This window comes from Fulmarus glacialis, unplaced genomic scaffold, assembly GCF_000690835.1.
Source record: "Fulmarus glacialis isolate BGI_N327 unplaced genomic scaffold, ASM69083v1 scaffold4323, whole genome shotgun sequence".
Classification (NCBI taxonomy): domain Eukaryota; kingdom Metazoa; phylum Chordata; class Aves; order Procellariiformes; family Procellariidae; genus Fulmarus; species Fulmarus glacialis.
Window position 1 is genome coordinate 8,007 of NW_009202138.1, and position 21,339 is coordinate 29,345.

Below are 21,339 nucleotides of genomic sequence, written 5' to 3' on the forward strand. Positions count from 1 at the left end.
GCAGTGATGAGTAGGGACCTGGATGACCCTCCCACCACTATGTAATTAGTATATACATTTCTGGTATGGAAACGTCACCAGTGTTGGCTACAGGAGCAGCTATTATTCCCAGCACAGGAAATTCACAGCTTTTTTTTTGCTTCTTACTGCTTGTATAACAACGGTCTTATTGCATATATCCATCCAGGCAATGCATTAGACAAGACTGAATTCCACCTGGACCTCTTCCCAAACGTTATGAGACAGATAGGAAGGTATTAAGAAAATAATCTTAATCTTTTTACACCAGTAACTGATTTTACTTCGACTTCAAAAGTCTACCGACACACAGGGAATCCTGGAGACCAGGAAAAAACATTAGAAGATTAAAGTGAAATTACCTTAAATGAAAAGTTTGGATAAGGGAATTTAAAGTGAGTTTGTCTTTATTAAAGACAAGAAAGGTAGGGGTGGAAATAATAGTTTTAATTGCACTGTGCAATGGAATCATCCCAGGGAAAATGATACTGAAACGGTAAGAGAACAAAAACAAATAGCTCAATACTTTCATTGAAATACTATTTTTTCACTCTACGGGTTCTAACTCATATCAGAAGAGACGGTCTGGCAGGCTCGTTGAAGGCAACGGGTACTGAAAACAACTTATAACTTGCAGAAACATGTCTCTAAGGGATATCTCCATTGCTGCTGATGCCAAGCAAAAATACCAGGACTCTTAATTAAAAACAGAGATTTAAACAAAAGTAGCTTTATACTGATTCTCAGTGCCCTTATTCTTCTCACTCTTGACAGTAATCAGAGATGGAAGGTCTGATGTCCTATAAACTCCAGTCCTCATCCTCCCTTGGCAAGATCTCAGTTCAGAGATATAACCTTCAAAGCTGAGGTTCCCTTCAGAATCGTCACAGGAGCGTGTCCCAGTGTCTTCCAGTTTGACTCCATCCACATCGATTATCCTGTTTACAGGGAGCTCCGTACTGGGGTTCTCTCTCACACCAGGAGGACTAAAGCTTCGGCTGGTCTTCGCTTTGTGCGAGGTTTGCTCACAAGAGTTTCCTGAAGTCCCTTGTGAATCTTTTTTCTTTCTGTGGTTTGCACCTAACAGAAGAATTAAAAACAAAAAACACAAAACAGAAGAGTTATGTATCTCCTGGCTTTTAGCAGTTTTCAATATCGCAGTCTTCTCTGAGGTCCTAATGGTAGATAGTCAGCTGGGATATTCCTCTGCCCCATACAGCAGACTTGATGCACCAAGTAGGTAACTAAAGAGTAGATCTCAAAGAGACATGTAAAATATTAATATGTATCTGTCTTAATTTAGCATTTTTCAGAGTTTTTAAAAAGACTCCATTAAAAATCGACTAGAGATTAATTCTCTAGCAGACTAAGAAAGGATGATTTGAAGCTGCAGTTCACTGTCATGAACTGCAACCAAGCAATTATGGGCCAGGGCTTACAGGACAAGAAGAAAAGAAATAACTTAGTCTGCTGGAGGGCTTTAAACATTCAAGAAACACCTGAGTTACGTGTGATTTTTTTAACCTTGAAGTTTCTTTTTGGTACAGCGCTTCTAAAATCACAATTGTTAGGGTTCGGGCCTATTCTCTAGCACTATTCATACAAAGTTGTCACTTTGTCCCAGGTTAACCCTAGATTAAAACCTTGAGCTCCCCGAAAGGTAGTTTTGCGTTAGGCGTGACACCGCAAACTGCTAGGCACTTGTTAAAGCAACTGCAGATAAAGCTGGTTTGCCTGTGTCAACAGGCAACAAGAAGGGAAGGATGAAAAAGGAGCTGATTTCATTATTTGCACAATGGTTATTGACATGATTTCTGTAGTTGAGGTGCCCCCACCATCATGATATAAAAATGGGCAAAATTTGCAGGGAAAAAGAACTGCTTTTATTAGACCAACTGATATCCAAGAAAAAAATAGAAGACCTTTGAAGGCACAAAGTCAGACCTGAGTAAGGGCTTCCATTTCACATTTAATTTCTTTTTTCCATGTATACCAGCTGGTCTTTTAAAAGATACCATCTTGTCCAACATCTCTTACCTAAACCACTTTTACGCTATTGACCACACACAAGTGTCTGACTAGCACATTTAGTCACACAAATCCCATCAGACTTCTGTTGTTAAATCCCATAGCTGGCTTTGAAATCTTTTATTGGTGTTTGTTTCATGAAGTGAGGTGTACAGTGTTTTTTGCAAGAAAAATAAATTTCAATGGATAATCGTCATAATCAAGAAGTTTTTGATGTGAAGAAGGGGAAAAATGCAAACAAAAAGGACAAAAAAAGCAATTTCATACTGTTTCAATCAAATCACTCCAGGGTCTTCTCAAGGGTTAAAGCTTTCTATTTAATGAAAATAAGTTAAAATTCTAAGTAGTGCAGTATTATTTTAGTGCTTTAGCTACAGTGCAGGCCCACATTAATAATGTGGATATTCCACATCAGTAATGCTTGCCTTTTTTCACATCCAGAGGAATTAGTTCAAACTCCAAACAAATCAGCTGAGCAATAGCAGAGAGAAGGCAGAAAGCTTTCTCGGCCCTGCTAGCCCAGCACGACTCCAGACTACTAAATTACAGCTAACATTTAATGGGATTATATTACACTTCATGTTTACATCTTCCTACTTCAACCAAACATTGGCTTAATTTTAACTGCTGTTTGCATGGCTGTGGTGTAAAATGCTATTCTTCTATTCTAAAATGTTTATCTTAACATGAATGTACTGAATTGTACTCTTCATCTTTTTAATCTACTATTCTATGCCCTTTGAGGAAGATCTCTGATTCTCCTTTCATGTTGGTTTAAAAGAGATACTAATTTCAAAAAGGCCATACTAAGGATAAATTACACCGAATAGTTTGCATTGACAGAGCATGAGTCATCCACTTGTCCTAGTATTGAGAATACGTCCTTCTCCTAAATGTAGTGTAACGAAACAACTTTGATGGTGGTGCAAGGTCTCATAGCTCTGTTGACTTGAACTAAGCTGAGACACTTTCCAGAGTCAAAAGATACAGCCTGCATTAACAGGGTACAACAGATGAAAGAGCTGGAAACTCCTGCTGAGGAACGCTATGGAAGGTGTAAGTATTGCTGTATTTATTTGGTTGCTAAGTCTGTCTACAGCTACATATAAGAAATGCCATTAAGTCCTGGAATTATGGTGTCACTGAGTCACCACACGGAGCAACTGGGCTTGCAAGTTGTCTAATAGGAACAAAGCAAAAATAAGGTCAATGTTAGCTCTCAGGCTTCACAAGACATAAGCGCATGTGAAGAGGAATAAATCCGTACTATGGGCAGTTTTTGCTATTAATGCCCTTCCCAGGAGCAATCCCTCTGAAGCATCTAATAAATTACTACTAGAGGCAGGACAGTAACAGAGAAGGTCTTATCTAAAATACTGGTTCAAAGGAATATGGAATTACTAAGGTGTGATACTGTGAAGATGATTTCTTTTTTCCTGGCAGGGTAGAAAAGATCTTGGCTCATCTACACCAAACAGGAAGAAGATTTCAAGAGTAGCACTACACTGAAAAAATATTTTAATGTGCTTTTTTTTCTCATTTTTAAACACAAAGCATTTATGAAGCAAGGCTTTTTAGCACGAATAATAGGAGAGATTCCCAAAAACAGTTTGTGTATAAATGTATCCCACAAGTTTTAAAATAGACTCCAGATTTGCATGTACTCAGTGGAGCCTTATAATGAGGCTTAAATGATGCCTATGACAGTTCTGCACTGGTCTCCTTCTCATATTCTCTTTTTGAGTAACAAATACCTGAGCAAACTTAGCTATGCAGGGCACCGTCTAAGGTGCAAAGAGCTTTCGCATTTAAAATTTCTCTTCACATATTCCTGCACTGAAGTGATGAAAACCTCCATGGGTATCTCTGCGGATTGCTTTGCCTTGCATAAAGCATGTCAGGAATGATATTACAATTTCCTGAATCTAATCTGTCAAATGTCCTACCTAACTTCAGAAGGGAAAGGAAGCCAGTGCTTGGAGCAGTAGTTGCACAGATTAATTTCCAAACAGACTGGAATAGCATGATCATGCCTATTGGTAATCTTCGGCTCCCCTGCTAAGCATTCCACGCAGCTCTAAGGAAATTTTCTTGTGCATCTGATCCCATTAATATGTTCCAGCTGGTTTAAAGATGGGATGATGCCTGTTATCTTCTGTCTTTAAACTGGAGACTGCTATTTTACAGACTCACAGCTAAATGACTGCTTAGAAGGATAGGTGTACCGGTCTGCATTTTTCAAAAGGGAAACGATCAGGCAGGGTTTTGGCTGATCTTCGATTTCCTTTAGCAATATTTCTCTTTTTCTGAAATTTTGATTTTATGTATTATTCTCAAGCTCTTTGAATTTAACATTATAATTATGGAAAAGTATCATTACAGAGGAAGACTAAGGGAATTTTTGTTCTTCTGTATAAAATATTCCTCAAGCTCTAAGTAAGATCTAAGCAAGATACTGGAAGACATTGTCTTCCAAGTAGTTTAGGACCAAGGGAGCATTTGGCCAAATTCCAGGCAAAGACGAGGTTACAAAAAACCTGGAAATTTCAGGAACAGCACTAACTGTCAAAGGTAGATGATAGAATCAAATTACCATAACTCAGTGCAGATGCTTGGGATTTAAAGGTCCACCCACAACATCTTGCAATGATACTATTTCTATACATCCATTTATTTTCAATATGCTAATTTTAGTTATGATTCACTTGTTAAAGCATAATTTAGATCTGATCTGAAATTCAGCACCTTTGTTTTTAAGTGATCAATATTCAATATAGTTCCATTCACACCATATTTATCTTTTTTTATAAAAGCAAGTAGATGTTTATTAAGTTTCACTATGAGATGAGCTCTGCATTTGAAAGTCCATACTTAGTGGATTTCATATATGGAATAGAATTTAGCATTCTGTCATAATTCTCCCAACACCATTTCCATATAGACAGACACCTTTTCCATGTAGCTTCAGTGTTTCACTTAGCATTCTACCTTTGCTAAAATCCTATTGTTCTTGCCAAAACCAACTTTACTATTTAAACGGCTCTCAGTTCTACTGAAAGATAACACAAAGGTAACTTCTATACCGTTGATTGCAGGCATTCAACTTCTAATGTCAGAGAGTATCAGATATTCAGTTAAAAAGAATGAGCTCCAGTGTAATGATTTGGTGTTGACTTACAGCAGATAAGAATCTTTTTGAAGCATAATTCTTGTGAAAAGAAATCACCAAAGTTTTCAGGAACAACTCCTGGAATTGGTTATTTACTGGCATATACCACCTCCAAATGCAATGAGTCATTTTCAGTCCCCAAATTCATAGACTGGTGTGTTCTTTAACGCGGGAGATTGGGCAGATACTGTTCTCATCTCTGATTCCATGCAACAACCTGTCCTAAGCTGATAACATGCTGGCTGAGAGAGCTTTTTTTTTTACATGAGGTTATAAAAAAGGAGCTCTGTGATGGTCACTTCTGCAGTGGTGTTCACTTCGAAGTCCTGGAAATTTTTCAATATGAGTAACTCTCTTTCCTTAAGATACATGTAATCTGGCAGTTGCACTCTGGGAAAGACACTTCTCCCTTCCTACTCTAAACTCCTGTGAAATGGTGAAATTTTAGGCTTCCCAGATGTGGATTCTTTTAAGTGGTAGACAAATAACTTCCACAATGGCTGATGTACTGTTAGTACTGTAACCATTTTTTTTTTTTAAGTTTGCAAAGTGGTTTATGCTTCCGAAGGGAGAAGGATACTTTGCATTTAAGATTTAGAATTCTGCAGGTTAAATTCCCTTCAAAAGTTTCCTTCCTTTTATCTCTTAACTGATACAACACCGAGGAGAAAGAGGATTTAGTAAAAGGTTCCTACCTACAGTTTATGCTAAATCTTTTCAAAGGAAATTTGACTTTAAACGCTGTATTTCACTTGCATGATGAAACACCAACGGCAGCATATGCTCAGGGCCTTGAAATCTGACTCAATAACAATGAGGGCATCAAGCTAGGAAATGGATTATTCTACAAAGCAGCAATACTCTGTATTATCAGTCTATTTACTTTTGTCCTGGGAATTTCTGGAATACATTTGCAGCATTAAGTTTAGAAACACAGGGCGGATAGAAATTCTTTCATTGCGCTCATCTGAAAAGCATTTGCAAGAAGAACAAAGCACAAAACATTATTTGGAAAGACAATTTCTGAGTATTACATAGAAGAGGGAGCTGGTATGACTCCTACTGCTCACCAGTGGCATACTTAATCAAAAAAGGAAACACTGCAAACGGTGTTTGCTGCGGGCAGTGACCTTTTATACACACGGCTACAACAGCTGCTGAAGGCAACTGCGCACCACGTCATTTAAAAGCCAGGAACAGTCCGAGAAGAAATAAAATAAGAAATGCTGAAATTTTGATCCAACGTGACATGCATGCCCTCAGTAATGCTGGCCAATTTGCTTAAACTTTCTGTTTCTCCACCGCTAAAACTGAAATAATTTTTGAACACTTTCCAAGCAATAGGCGTGACAAAACACCTCTGCAACAGCCTAAAAGTATTCAGCCCTCAGTTTGATCTTCCAGCGTTTATTGTTAACATTGGGTTTGCTTTTCCATCAGTAGTCAGTAACAGCAGGTTTAATTATCGCAAAGAGTACTATGTTGGGAAATAGCAGATTGAATTACTTCAATCAGTTTTAATTTAATCTCCCATTCATTATGTTGTTTTTCAATTAAGAAATTCTAAAATGTGGTTTAGCAGGGCTACCAGTTACATTTCAACTAGTAATTCAACTAAGTTCATTTGAACGTCCAAATGCAAGTCATGCGTTTGAATAGATCTGGTTTTAGCCTGCGTGCATTTGGTTCAAAGAGCAGTTGTAATTTTTCTAACATTTTATCTAGTCAGTGTTAAAATTGTAATTCTCTCTAAAATGCATATCTTGCTGTTTGACTGAAATAAGCGTACATTTCAAATAATTATCCCTCAAAGCCTTCCTCGTTTCCCCGTTGTCTACTCTTAACATGAGTCTCCTTCTCCTTTGTTTATTATTGATCTCAGTCATGTACTACATGTAATTCTCCAATTTAATCATGCTCTGATTAAACAAGGATTAACAGATTATGGCCTTAGTATTACTCAATCCCCACAGTGCTTCTTTATATTGATTCAGAATCCAATTATCTTCTATAAAACAACACAGAGCCAGTAAGAATATAATTAACTGCAGGACAACAGCCTTTGTTAGAAATACATTATTTTTACATCTTTTAGTCATAATCCCTTCCTTTTCTTAAATTTTTGTTTCATTTATGCTTTCATTTATATGGCTATCTTGATTTACATAGGAAACACTGCTGGATTTTCTCTAAAATATGCCACGTGAATTAAGGGATTATGTAAAATATCAATTACATAAAATATTATAGAATTTATTACAAAAATGAAAGTTTACTTTTAAGATATACACATGATCATTTTTAATCTCCTTAACTATCACAAAGTTTATTGCACTTGGAATTCATTACCCTTATAACTGAAAAGTTTAGTAGCCAACAAGTGAAAGTCATAGAAATACCACTGATATTATCTGATCGCTATTCCTTGGTTGCAGCGTACTGCGTCCTCTCTGTGAATAATAAAAAAGAGCAGTTGGGAATTTTTTTTTTTGTCTTTGGGAACAATAGCCAGCCCCAGGCTCTGAGAGTCCACCCTGCATTTTACTTCAGCGTAATTTATCTTTCAAAGCAAAAAAATATTAGCACTGGTATTAACTATCCTATTTCTGAAAGAATTCTTTCCAATAAGAAAAGAAGCAAGTTTATTTTGAGGATACCATTGCCCATCTATTTCAGAAACAAAGCGGTATCTTCAGAACAAATTAAGTAATTGTTTATACAGTCTAAATTCATCCTTTATCTTCATAGCCTTACTATTCAAGTGTAATTCCAGAGAGTTTACCATGCTTTTATTTTCCTTAGCTGGCTCTCTATCTTAACCAATGACATTATAAACCTATTAAAAGGGAGTTTTGAATAAACTCTTTATTCAACTGAATTGCTGGAACCAGTCTATACATCTACTCAAAAAAAAACCTTCTTACTTGGTAGGCAACAATTCCATTGACTGTAATTGCAACTTCATTTTAAGAATATTTCCCATCCTGAATGTAAAAAAAAAAAAGGGGGGGGGGGGGGGCAGGATTTTTTTAATAAGAGAAGGAAGAACAATTTGATGGAATCAAATCTACAGTCTCTGCACCTTCAGTCTGGATTGCTGCAAATTGTCCTAAGGATGAAATAGTACTCCCTGAAAAAGCCCAATTGCTACTGAGACTAAATGCCCACCTACTTTTAGCAGAGGTAACAATCACAGTGAACAATTCACTGGCCCCAGTGGAAAATCGCTGAATAAATAATCTAGTGCAAGGCCTCTGGCCTGATATTCACAGCTCTTGAGGGGACTAAAGGTTTGAAAGACTGCCTCTACACGTGACAGCTATTTTTCACTTGGGTAATGAACGTGCCTAACCCTTGGGAAAAAATGGACAACATTCGAAGTACCTAGACTATACCATACAATCTAAAAAAAAACAAAACCAAAGAGATTAAATCAGTTTTTAAACACTTTCAAAAAACGAATGCATCACTTCAAGCCAATTACACCACACAATAATTAAGTTATTTCTTCCACAGATGGGTACCACCACCATTATACGTAGAGGCATGAAGTAAGCGCATTTCAGAATTTGTGTGCAGATTCCTGAAAGCCCTGATTTTTCAAGTGGGAAATTTGCCAGAACTAGCAGGCTTATTCAAAAATAAAGATATTTTCTTCTTGATGAGTAACACAACTAGAATCAGTAATGATTCTTGTATTGCAAACTGATTTGATATGTACTTCATAGCTAAATATTACTACAGCATAAACGCATTTCACTTATTTAAGAAAGTTAAGATCTGTGTTTGAAAAATTTTTCTCAAAAGCTCTGAGCGATGAAAACCTCATTTTGCTGTTTGCCATTATTCATATTTTGCTTTCTAGATCTTTAAATCAAAAAAACCTCAAGAGTTACCCGTTACAAGGATGGATATTGGTCTGACTGCTACATAAGTCTGCAGTTAGAGAATTGTCCCCTACAGAATGTGAGGGACTACTTCATCCCTCCCCAGCCTTTTTCCCAGCATATATAAACCCAATGTATAAAAGCCCAATGCATTGTGTAAGAATACATGTCATCTGCCTTTATACTAATTTGAAACCAAGATTACAGACCACTTTAAATTATGTAGTCATTATTTTTCTTTTTATCCCAACATTTTAGTTCAATAAACCAATCAGAAATGCATTTTCCATTGACAAGAGATTATGAATGGAGAACCATTAAAGCACTTAAAAAAGCAACCATTATTAATGATTTAGTCCTTTGAAGTATCAATTACTGACTGTAGATAGTTTCCAGCAGTCTTTATTATAATTACTGTATGTCATTGAATAGTCTTTCCATGCAAACACCATGAAATCATGAAAATAGAAAAGTTTTGTTTCAGCCCACTTTTTCCATAAAATCACCGTTCTTTTGTAGAATACAGTTCCCATAAAACAGTAGTGTACTGTGAGAGGAGTGTAGAATAGAGTTAGTGTATGCAATAAGGTTGTAGCCAAAAAGGAAGGTGTGTTATATCTTTCTTTTAGCTTTTTGTTATTCCTCAAAAAAACAGTTAAAATCTGGTTTGTCACAAAGCTAAGAGAAACTAAGATTTTAGTTTTACAAAATTATTTTGTTTGATTACTTGGAGGTCTCTCATAGGTGACTATGACAGAAGAATAAAACAGAATCACCAGTGAAAGTAGAGTAGACCAGTTGGAATACATGAAAATTAAAATCTGTAAAAAAAAAAAAAATTCAATATGTAGGATATTAGTTATTTGTTGTGGAAAAGTCTCAGTAATTTTAAAAGGGGAACTGCTACAGTCTTTTCAACTGCTTCATTTTCTTTCATGGAGGCCCACAACTATGTGGGAACACAGTGACTTTTGGAAAAACTACATTTTCAGCCCCCAGAACACAACGAGACCTAGGTAACAGCACCACAAGCTTCCCTGCAGTATTTTTTTTTTTTAAATTAGGCTTCACAGTACTGTTATGTAGGACCCACCTCTAAGAATAAAAAGGGTAGTGCCGTCTCCCAGCACCCATCCAACCCTTCATTTCTTACCCAAGACTACCAAATAAAGAGGTTGTTATATTGGTTACTCCACATCAAATGAACTGAGATCACCAGCTCATTTCTTAAAAACCAAGGAAGAATTGCTTTAGTTTAAAATAAGAAGGAAAGTAATGAATATAAAGTTTAGCCCAAGAACCCAAAGACAGAAGAGACTCTCCTTTCAGGAGTTCCTGTTATGACTCATTTAAAAGAAATCTCCTGTCTTATCTGCCTTCTGGTGCACATGTCAATGCTATGGATTTCACATGTGACCCATCAGCATCTCAAGACAGCATTTGCCCGTATTAACAAATATAATGTTTGTCAACTTTGCCTCATGGTAATTGCTAGTTCATATCTGTTAATCTGTTTGTTATTAGAAGATAATTTCAATCAGAATTCTTAATCCAGGACTGAAAGAACTGTTTTTAAATAATGAAGAAAATCAAAGCTTAAAACCAGTTTGCGTAACTAGGTCTAGAATTTATTACTCCTGAGAGAACAAAGATACAAAATACATGTGAAAACTACACAAAGATTTCTACAAAGTAAAAAGTAGAAAGTGGGAAAAGGGAAAGCTACAGTTCAGTGGTTACACAGAAATGTATGGCATGCATTAAAATATTGTAAATTCATGAAGTTTTTTTTAAGTGCAAATGGTTTTTTTAACAGTTCTCACTGAAAAATATGCAAATTGATACCTATGTTGTACACTTGTCATATTATCAGAAAGACACCAACACAAATCTATGCACAATACACATCAATATGTCTGAAGTACATTTTGTGGTTTTGTTATTTGTAGGCACTGGTTACAAATCTGTTCAATATTCATTTTCAGAAATTAAGTGGTAGCACTTATAGAACATTTCTCAAATACTACTAATAAAGGAATTTGTTTTTAAAATACCAAGAGGATGAAATAATTTGCATTGCCATTTATAAGCATCCAACAACCAAAGAAGTATTTACAAATCATCAACCATACAGATAAAGAACAGTATCAAATACTCTGTGTAAAAAGATAAATAATTAAAATGTATATTCCCACATCACAAAGAAATGATATCATACAAATTATGGCACCATATGTTTGTGAAACATCAAAAATAAATGTGGCACATAGATACCTCTTCTCATATTTTACATTAAAATGTACAGTACAATGACTGTAAAACGTCACTGTCACAACACCCATTGTCTTCAAACTCTTGTTTCTGGTAATAGCAATTATTATTAGAGTCCATGTTTATAAAGAAATTCCATACTTCAGCCTTGGGCTAATATTGCTCTGTGATATTGCTAGACCATGAAACTTACATCCTAAAAAAAGTTACATATTTTCTTTAAAATTATCTAATAGAAAGAGCTATTTCACATGTGAATATTGTGGGAGAAAGTGTGATAGATGCAATCTATTTCTCTGTGTAGCAAAGTATGGGTTAAAAAAAAACTGTAACATTTTTATTTTTAGTCACAAATATCTAATTTATTAGAGGAATATTTTTTAAATTAAGGTTTATCCATTTCAAATTTTAATCATAAACAGTACTGTAATTTTCAACACATAATTAGGGTTCCTGCTAAAGCACTTAAACTTCCCAACCCTAATCATGTATCTCATTATGGCAAATGGATCAGAAAATCTGGAACGCAACAGTGTTATGCAGCTCAAAATGCTGATATCCTGTTTTGTACTCCTAGGGTAAAGAATGAGATAATTATAGCATATGGATGTATTTTAAAGGTTTGTCTGCATGTGTCCATTTTTGGCCACATGCTAAATCCAAACAAAAGTACATTGTTAAAGGCAACCAGAAATATTACAGTTAGGACAGACTAAGGCAATGAAAATCTTTTTTTTTTTTTTTTTTTTTTGGTAAAAAAATTAAGGTGCAGAGAGAATTTTCTTTCTTGTTTTAATGGGTGCCAAATACTGATTAACAGTGCCAAGGAAAAGTAGTTTTACATGAAAGGAAAGACTATTAAAATCTAGAAATACCTGAATTGGATCTTTGATATCCAGATTTTTCCTGATTACCTGCAAAAGGAGTTGGGGGTGGATAGTTGGCTTCTGTGAGTTTACTGATGTCTGATGGTGGTGTTGGCGGTGGCGGTGGTAGCAAAGTGCTGTTAGGGCTACTAATATCTCCTTCAGCCACAAGAGTCAAGTCTGCCACATTCTCATCATCTACCATCTGTATGCCTTCAGGTTGTAACTCTCTTGACTGCCTTTTCCATATTGTTGCATTGTTTTCCTGTGCATGCGGAATTGGAGACAATGCAGTATTAAAAGGAACACTGAAAGTCTTCTGACTGTGGAGTGCTGTCAGAGCAGATTTATGTTTATTTTCTGAATAACCCATTTTCTTAACTGAATTTTCATTAAAGTTTTGTACGGACTCCTGTTTTCCACTTGGTGATGTACATCCATCCTTGCCATCATTTTTTGAAACTCGCTTGTTGAGGCCTTTAGGGCCTGTGGGAGTAGATGAGGATGGTTCTGGTCCAGTGGGCGGTAAACGAAGAAAGTCAGGAAGAATAAGGTCTTCTTTCCTTAGCAGTCCACGTTGGTCATCTGCTCTGTTACTTTGAGCTTTGGATATGAGTTCAAAAAATTCTATTGGGGAAAAACCCAAAATTGACAGGTTTTTGTCAGAAAGTGCAATGTCATTAAAACGTACATTTTCAGCACATTTATTTTCCATGAAGATCTTCAATTCTTTCAATGCTGCCTTGAAATAAGATCCCATGTTTATTAGGAACTTTTTCAATTGCAGCAATGTTCACTAGCATCACTATAATTAAGACCATCAGGATTGCTATTGTAAGAGTTTTGCAGTTTAGAACAGCTGCAATTCACTGAGCCTTGAACACATCTTCTATTTTATGCAGTTAATAAATCTGTACACACACACAGGATTTTTAAATTCTTTATACAAAACAAGGCTCTGGTCTTACTGACAATGGGTGCACATTTTTATATTCTGGATGGTTTTTACCCATCTTAACTCAAAAATAGCCACGCCATTTGAAAGTTCAAAGATTCAAAATGTTGCAAACTTCCTTGTTATATTGAATTTCTCTCAGTTTAATAGTATTTTATCACAGTTTAAATTCAATTCATGGTGTAGTTTTAACCCAGGATGATATCATCATGGGGCATGATCAGTTGATTTAAGTAACCCCATTTTACTTTGCACTGCAATGAATCAGCAGCATATAGGTAGTCAATAACCATCAAAGGAGCCATTACTAAAAGCAATGGGGCAACTTTTTTTTTTATAGAGTTTTTAACACAATTAGAAGTGATTTTCTGATCATGTCCTTAATGATGTCCAATGGTTTAATATGTTTCTATATATAAATAATACTCATAGTAAATCACCACTGTTCTAGAAAGTGTCAAAACTTGGCAACAAGAAACTTATCAATCATAAGCCAAGAATTATACCACTCCTCAAAAAAGAAACATCGCAACAATTAACAGACTCTTTGGTACAAAACATATAAATATAAAAATATGTAACTCTTAATATAGGGTCTCTGCATATCCTAATTTTTCAAGAAGAGAGCATTGATGAATTAAAATCAATAGTTTCAACCTAGCTTATAAATACTGTTTGAAGCAAAAGCCATTACAAAATAAAGCACAAAACGTTAGTATCAGTTTTAACTTAGTGTAATATGAAGTAATACACTTGCACTTGTATGACCTTATTCCTAATCCTCTATTCATATTTGGCAGGCTTTGCAATGTATTTGTAAAAATGACTTTTTAACATGCTTTGTCAAATGCCATAAAATCTGAATGTAGCCAAGATGGAAGCTTCAAAATGCTTCTTATTGCCAAAGTTTTGCAAAATGGCAGTATGCATATTAAAACATGCAACATTCTAGTATGTGTCATACAAAAATGTTCCTTTTTGAAATTTCAAACTTCATAGAACAGTTGTTTTTCTTTTTTCATTAAAAAACAATCTACAACATTTAGTACGTATTTTCCAAACTTGGACAAATTTCACAAAATTCAAAATAAAATGTGAAAGCCTCGAATTCTGAAGTTTTCAAATTATGTTAATGTTTTACTCAGCCCTAGGAAGAAAAATGAAAATATTAAAATATGGAAAACAAGTTAACAAAATAGTAAGCAACAGAAAATAATTTAAAATGCACTAATATTTTGTAATAACACTTACATTAACAAACATCTACTTTGCAATAAAAGTTTTAGTCACAGCATTTTTTTCCATTCCAGTCAGTGGACATTTATTCACAGATGAACATTCATTTGCCATATAACTGTGCATAACCAGATTTTGGATATGCATATTAGGTAACATCAGCAGTAAATTTTAATCTGTGGGTAAAATATGTCCTCTGATTTTTTTCTATTTGGGAAAATAGGAAGGAACGTGTAGGGCTGACAAGACAAGTAATTGCTTCAGTTAATGCCTTAGGGCAGAGGGTGGTATGTCAAGATTTCTACTGCTACATCGTTTTTATTCCTTTCTCCCATGGACATCTCTCTACAAGAAAGCAAATTCTCTTATGAGTTCTTTTCCAATGATATCACCAAAACTATTAAGATGTAATTAAAGGTAAAAATAGGACTCAATATACAAGGTTACCAATAACCTCTTTGCTTATTTCTACTTCTAACCACCTTTTCAGAGAGTTACTGAATGTAAACTAAGCTTCTACTCTTGCCCATCACAGCTCCTCCACAGTCATCAGATTGTACTGCCCTGACTGTTATATATAGCATAAAATTTTCAAAAATTCTTACCTGAGTAAATTAGGGTCTACACCATGGTGCAGAATGCCTTTCAGTGAGTTAAAGATTCTTATGTAATGGTGAACAGAAAGGCAAGCTTCTACATGGCTTGCAAAGGGTATCGAATGGGATATTCAATTGCAATTAACTGATTCCTTTTTATTTTACCTGGAATTAGGTAGCTTTCACTTTTTAAAATCCCACTAGGCACCTAAGTCTATCTCTAGGTATTCTTAAAATTTTACCTTCAGCTTCAAAAACTTTACAATTCAAACAAAGTGTCAAACAAAAATATAAGGATCATGACTATGATTTTCACAATGCAGTATTAAACACACGGTACTTTTTCCTACACAGATATAAAATTCTCATTTTTCTAAGACTACTTATGTTAATACATAAACTATAAAGTTCACATACCCTCTGCTTCATCCAAATTTATTTTCTGACATTTTTTTTTCCCAATCTTTGCAATAGAGTCTTCTCTCTTTGACAGCCGGACTTCCCTAGCATTTTTTCCATTTTCGCCTTTCATTTTGATAGAATTAGACTTTCCTAGAGTTCTTCCCTCTCCCTGCATTAGAAGGAAAGTTAAGGTACTACTTACATTTAGGCTATATCATTGTGTACATAATATGGTCTAAGTGAATAAAAAACTTAATTTGAAAACACATTTCTCTAACACCACCAAAACAAATGTTTTAGTTTAATCCTGATTATCGCAAAGAACATTTGCCATAGTACTTCCCAAAAATGTATAAATAAATATAATATTATTTACTCTGAAGAATTCACATTAAAGAAAGGGCCTTTGAATTTCAGAGTAATTCAATCACTTTCAAATATAGATAAGCCAATGACACACGAAACAACAAATACAACACACTGAAAGAGCTATTTGATTCGTCATGAAGACAAAGTTCTCACAAATAAATGCTGTTGACAGTGGAAAAGTATCGGATGAATTACAGCTATACTCAATCTAGTTACATAATTTGGCTGATTCAAAATAATGGATGAATGCAGAACGAATTTTACAGAATTCCAGAAGGAAAAAAAAGATGATCTAAGGGACAAAAATCATTGCAGAAGACTTACAGTAGATACTTGATTTCTTGAAGTAGTTACAGTTGCACTCTGTTTTACTGATGCACCTTTTTGTTTATCTGTAAACACTGAACATAAACATACCTTCTATAACTACAAATTTATAATTTCCCAAAGAAGTAATATTTAAGTGACAATGATGCACAAAACAGATTTTTTGCTTTAAAATTTCTCAAAGATGTACTCAGAAAATAAGAGTTAGCACAGTTGATATCCCTGACACTTTTCTGTCAAAACCTACCAGAATCTCCCTCTTGTCTTCAAATTTTCCTAATACTGGCAATACTTTTAAAGTTTAAAGATGCTGAAGTTTCATTTAAGTTCTCCCAAATTTTCAGTTGGTTTAGACCAAGTAGCTTCTAAAATCTCAGCTAATAATTCAGTTGGTAATTCTCAAATTTAAAATTTAAACAAGAAAAAAAAATTCAGCAGAAAAGACCATTGAAAGGCCATGCTGAATCTTTTCCAACCTGTTTCGTGCATCAATTGTTTTCTAGGCATTGCCATATCCTCCTTGACTACTTCTAAGTAACTAAATGGCTCCTCCAAATTACGTTTGCCATACTAACCGAAGACTGAGCTGCAAACACAGAATCATGGCCCTTTTTCATTGGTATGTTGCCACAGAATCAGCTTACTGCTAGAATGATCCTCTATGATCTAGGCTTTTATAGCAGCTAGCAGCAAACAGGATTACAGTTTTATTTGTAATCCTTAAACTAATTATCTGTGAGAGTATTTAGATTTATATCTTTTTTCAAAATGACAATTGGTTCTGTTTCCTCGAAAAATGACAATGTCTGATTCTCCTCAATAAATACCTGCATCTTTATTCTAATTTCTCCTCAACGAAGATCTCTGCTCTAAGTGAATTTAATTTAACCACATCTAATTTCATTTTTAAAACTCAGTGTCCTATATCTATAATAAGGTCTCCTAATGAAACTGAACTTTTACTCTCAAGGCTGCTTACATTCATCTAGCATGTTAATTGTGCCAAAAGATTGTCAGCTGTTCAGTTCATCAACTTCTATTTTTCAAATTATTTTGTCCAGGGAAATAAAAAATTATATTCTTTTTAGTATTATCTCCAGAAATCATCACTTAAAACTGGAGATGTAGGCTCTGCTACTTTCTCATGTTAAAGAAGGGGGTTATCATAGCAGTATATATAGCTGCTGCACAAACCGCACCTGTTTTACTTATACAGAATGTTTCTTTTGAATTAATTGCCAAATTCACAGAAGTTATTTGGCATTTTATTCTCACTATTATTACTGGGCACTATGTCCCTAAACGTGTGTGTGGATCTATTGCTGAGTGCAAGTAAAATATTCAAGTATTACTAGTGCAAAATTTCTTACAGAAACAGTAAAGTACTTGGTATCAATAGATTAATTTAACCTTCAATCTTTAGAAACTGCAATCCTTTTTAGTCAAAAAGAACATATGCTATATGTGACATCCAAATCTAATCGCATTTACCTCACCTTCACATCAACAGAAGAAACTAACCAAAGTCAGGGTTTATGAAACTGACTTGACATCATAAATAAAAGCTTTTATGCCAACTTACCTCTACCCTTTGTTGGCTCTTTTTCATCTAGAACAACCCGCTGACCATCCAGATTAGATATAGGGACACCAAGATCAAGTGGTTTCTGCTCACCATTCTAAAGTCGGATTACAGTTTGTATATAATAGAGAAAAGGCTGTTTTCAACACAAATTTATGCAGTCTGACATTTTTTGAAAGAAAATGAGCAAAGAATTTTTATGTTTTAGTGTAGCCTAAATATATCTTTCTTCTACCATTCTAAAAATGTTTATTCCATTTGTGTAAAACTATCTTGATTACAATGAGTGTAACCCATTTATGTGAGGAGAATGGTATCTGGGGAAAAGAAGATACAAGGAGAAAAAAATCATCCAATTTGCAAGCGGACCATTAGTGTTTATGTCCAGCAAATCATATTTTTCAGAGGAAGTCTGAGATTGTTTTATTTTCTAAATTGGTTATACTTTGTTAATCTTGTAATTTTATTAAATGAAGTTATCTTTATACCAACATGTTTTCCAGTTATTTTAAAAACATGGACTGGTTTAGCCAAGACAGTATACATTCTCGAAATACGACAAAAGTAACTTTCTATTCCTTGATATTCCATCATAATAGAATAGAGGAAATGCTAGCTAAGTGTTTAGTAGTAGAGAAGTTGAATCTGTCTGCTCCTGCAGAAATTTTCTGCGAGGGGATTTGAGGCAACTTTCATGATTCCGAGGATAATGGAACAATAGCTTTAACTAATCTCAATCAACTTCCCCTGGCTAATAATGGGAAAAGCAGAGCTCTGGAAGAAGCTAGGTTCAGCCTCTATTATTTTGGATGTTGGATTTATTCTGAGGAGAATATAAAACAGATGCAGACTAAAGCTTTGAGGTAGTTACTATTAAGCATAATGGTTATGACTACTATGCATTTTCATCTCAACATGTAGTTATAAATAGAGATTTTAGTGCCTAATTATAAGCATAGGAATAATTTCAGGGACTATCATATGATCTTCTCCAGACAAAAAAATATTGCAGCTTGAATTACATCAAAAGATACTTACTAGTCTTGCCACAAGTTCATTAAGATTTAAACCATATTTTGCAACTACAGGCCTTAAGACCTCTGTTACTGGTTTGGTGGGTTTAGCCTTCAAACCAACTGATCGATTGATTGGAACAAGATCCAGCCTGAAACACATCAATTGTAACATTAAGTATGAAATATTCCAAAAAAAATGAAATAAGAAAAATTCTTTAAAACCCAAAAAACTATTCCATTTATGTCTATTTTCCAGCACAGCCTGCACAGAACTGTGCCTAGTTTTGTTTTTTTGTTTGGTGTTTTTGGGTTTTTTTTTAAATGCTCTTCATCTGTGCCTTGATTCCTCCATAACAGCCACATTTGACTATAATGGCACTATAGCATGAAAACAAGGGCAGGCTTACTACTAACAAAACTATCAGAAGAAATGTACATCATCAGGAGAAATGAAAATTATTAGTGATTTTGTCAGTCACAATTAAATGTAAACCCCATCTTATCTCTCACACAAATTACTTAAATACAAGATGTTTAGTCTTATTGACTTTTGCCTTCCACAAGAAACCTGAATAACTGAAACTTTGTCTTTCATATTTTCTTTGAATACAACAGCTACCAAATAGAAATGATAAATTTTAATCATCAACTGGTAATTGACACAGAAGTGGCAGACATTCAGGTAACCAAGTATATCCACATAGTATTTGTCTTGTGTCTGAAAATATTCCAAACATTTGAGTATTTTTGTTTACACAGTTTCTACCCACAGAAGGAAATAATGTAGAACATTTCTACATTTTAATTAACACACAAGTAACATATGGTACTGCCTACTTAAAGTTCCTTTTTTAATTCGGAAACTTAACAAACTCACACCTAATGAAAGACTGCTCAATCTTGATTTCGAAATTGAATATGCTATACCATATTCATTAATGTGAAGTACCCTTAAACAGAAACTAGCCTTACTTCCTAAAGAAAAGTAATATAAAGCCAAAATGAAGAATGCCTGGCAAAATAAATTTTATTCACTTCAAAAGCGCGACTCAATAATGTAACACAAACATTCTACTTCATGACTTTTCCTGAAATAATTATTTCAGGAGTTTTCATAGCACTAGTTTGGATTTTTAGAATTTAGGAACATGAAAACATTCTCTGGCATTTTGGAAAAAAATAGAAACAGATTATTTTGAAAAAACCATGTACTATAAAACAATATTACATAATACTAAATATATAATGTACTGAATTATATTTTACCCATATTAATAATAATATTATAACATTGACTTGTTTAAGATTCAGCGTTATAAATCTATACTCAGATGAATTTATATTTATACAATTAATCTTACTGTAATCTGCCAGTTAGGCACATAATAACAGATGTAACAATGAGAACATATAATTAATAAATATATCCATTTAATCTTAAAGTCCTATTTTTTTTTATTGTTGCATTTAGGATTAGACTAGGAGACTTGCAGTTCAATTTCCATCTCACTCTTGTGCTGCTTCAACCTATTAAACATGTTTCTTCCCGATGTGGAAGGTCCCTCTGGGCCTGCAGATCTGTCCTATTGCTTGTTCACAACTGCTTCAGCTTGAGCAGTTAGACATCATAATAATATTTAAATGTCCCTAAACTGGAACACGGGCATCAAAATCCCACTGATATCCAAGAGAGCAATCCAGAAAGCTTCCTCCCGCAGCATTTAAAACTCAGCAGGTGCTGCTCTACTCAGCTTGAAATGTTCCTGTAGGCCCACATTTCTTCCATTGCTCCTTACCCTAGTTACCCTCATCTGAATTAGCTTTTAGAGGTACCCTAATCTCACCATTACCTGTAGAGGAAGCACTTAGCAGCTGGCTTTAAATCTAAGGGATATCAGTGCCTAAACGTAGGCAAGATATCTAACTTAGGCACTTGTGTAACTCAGAGAATCCTCATGCCACATGCATATCTCTTGCATAAGTGTTATTGCAATCTAAAGTAAAAATGGACTTTAATAGAAACTCAAACTGTGAGTTAACTGCAAGACATGGAAGTCAATCATTTTCAGTTACAAACGTTAGGTCACCTTCCTTCTTCACATGGGACTCTTTGCTTGATCCTAAGGCATATTTCTTCTAGTATGCCTGTACAATGAATGGGAACCTCAGATCCCCTAACGCTGGATTCTGGATTACAAGCTAAGATGTTGCATTTCATGGCTAACTGGATTTTTTACTGGATTCAGACAAATTCTTTTCTGCATTAACTACTGTTTTGCTGCACAGGTAACTGACAATATACTTCAGTGCACTTACAAAAAGTAAAATGGAAAATGGGGTGGAAAATGCCAGAGGAAGACAGTATTTTAGACTCTTACCGAAATAAAGTGCGTTTTTCTAAACGTAGGTCCCGAGACTCCAGGATGCTACTGTCTTGGTGCAATACAAGTGGCTACAGAGTCCATGTCAGGAACAAAAGAAGAGAGAGCAAATTAGTTATAAAATATATGAAAAAGAACAGGTGAGTGGTTAAAACAATTTTTCAGATAACTCAGAAAATTATTTATAAAGGTTGTATGCATTCTCATGGATATTCATTTACAATAGGCAACATGAT

General features: G+C 34.7%; 1 protein-coding gene across 1 annotated transcript in view; it reads right to left on the reverse strand.

The window, feature by feature from the left end:
• Nucleotides 1-445: 445 nt before the first annotated feature.
• LOC104074142 (regulator of G-protein signaling 12-like) overlaps nucleotides 446-21,339 on the reverse strand; it is a gene marked incomplete at its 5' end in the record, with an annotated part of 32,935 nt that continues 12,041 nt past the window's right edge. The window contains 7 exons of the mRNA XM_009574168.1: nucleotides 446-1,098; nucleotides 12,249-12,866; nucleotides 15,444-15,597; nucleotides 16,122-16,198; nucleotides 17,707-17,803; nucleotides 18,745-18,871; nucleotides 21,101-21,174. Of these exons, the coding sequence (XP_009572463.1) occupies nucleotides 734-1,098; nucleotides 12,249-12,866; nucleotides 15,444-15,597; nucleotides 16,122-16,198; nucleotides 17,707-17,803; nucleotides 18,745-18,871; nucleotides 21,101-21,174 (1,512 nt within the window). The remainder of the gene's footprint in view (nucleotides 1,099-12,248; nucleotides 12,867-15,443; nucleotides 15,598-16,121; nucleotides 16,199-17,706; nucleotides 17,804-18,744; nucleotides 18,872-21,100; nucleotides 21,175-21,339) is intronic.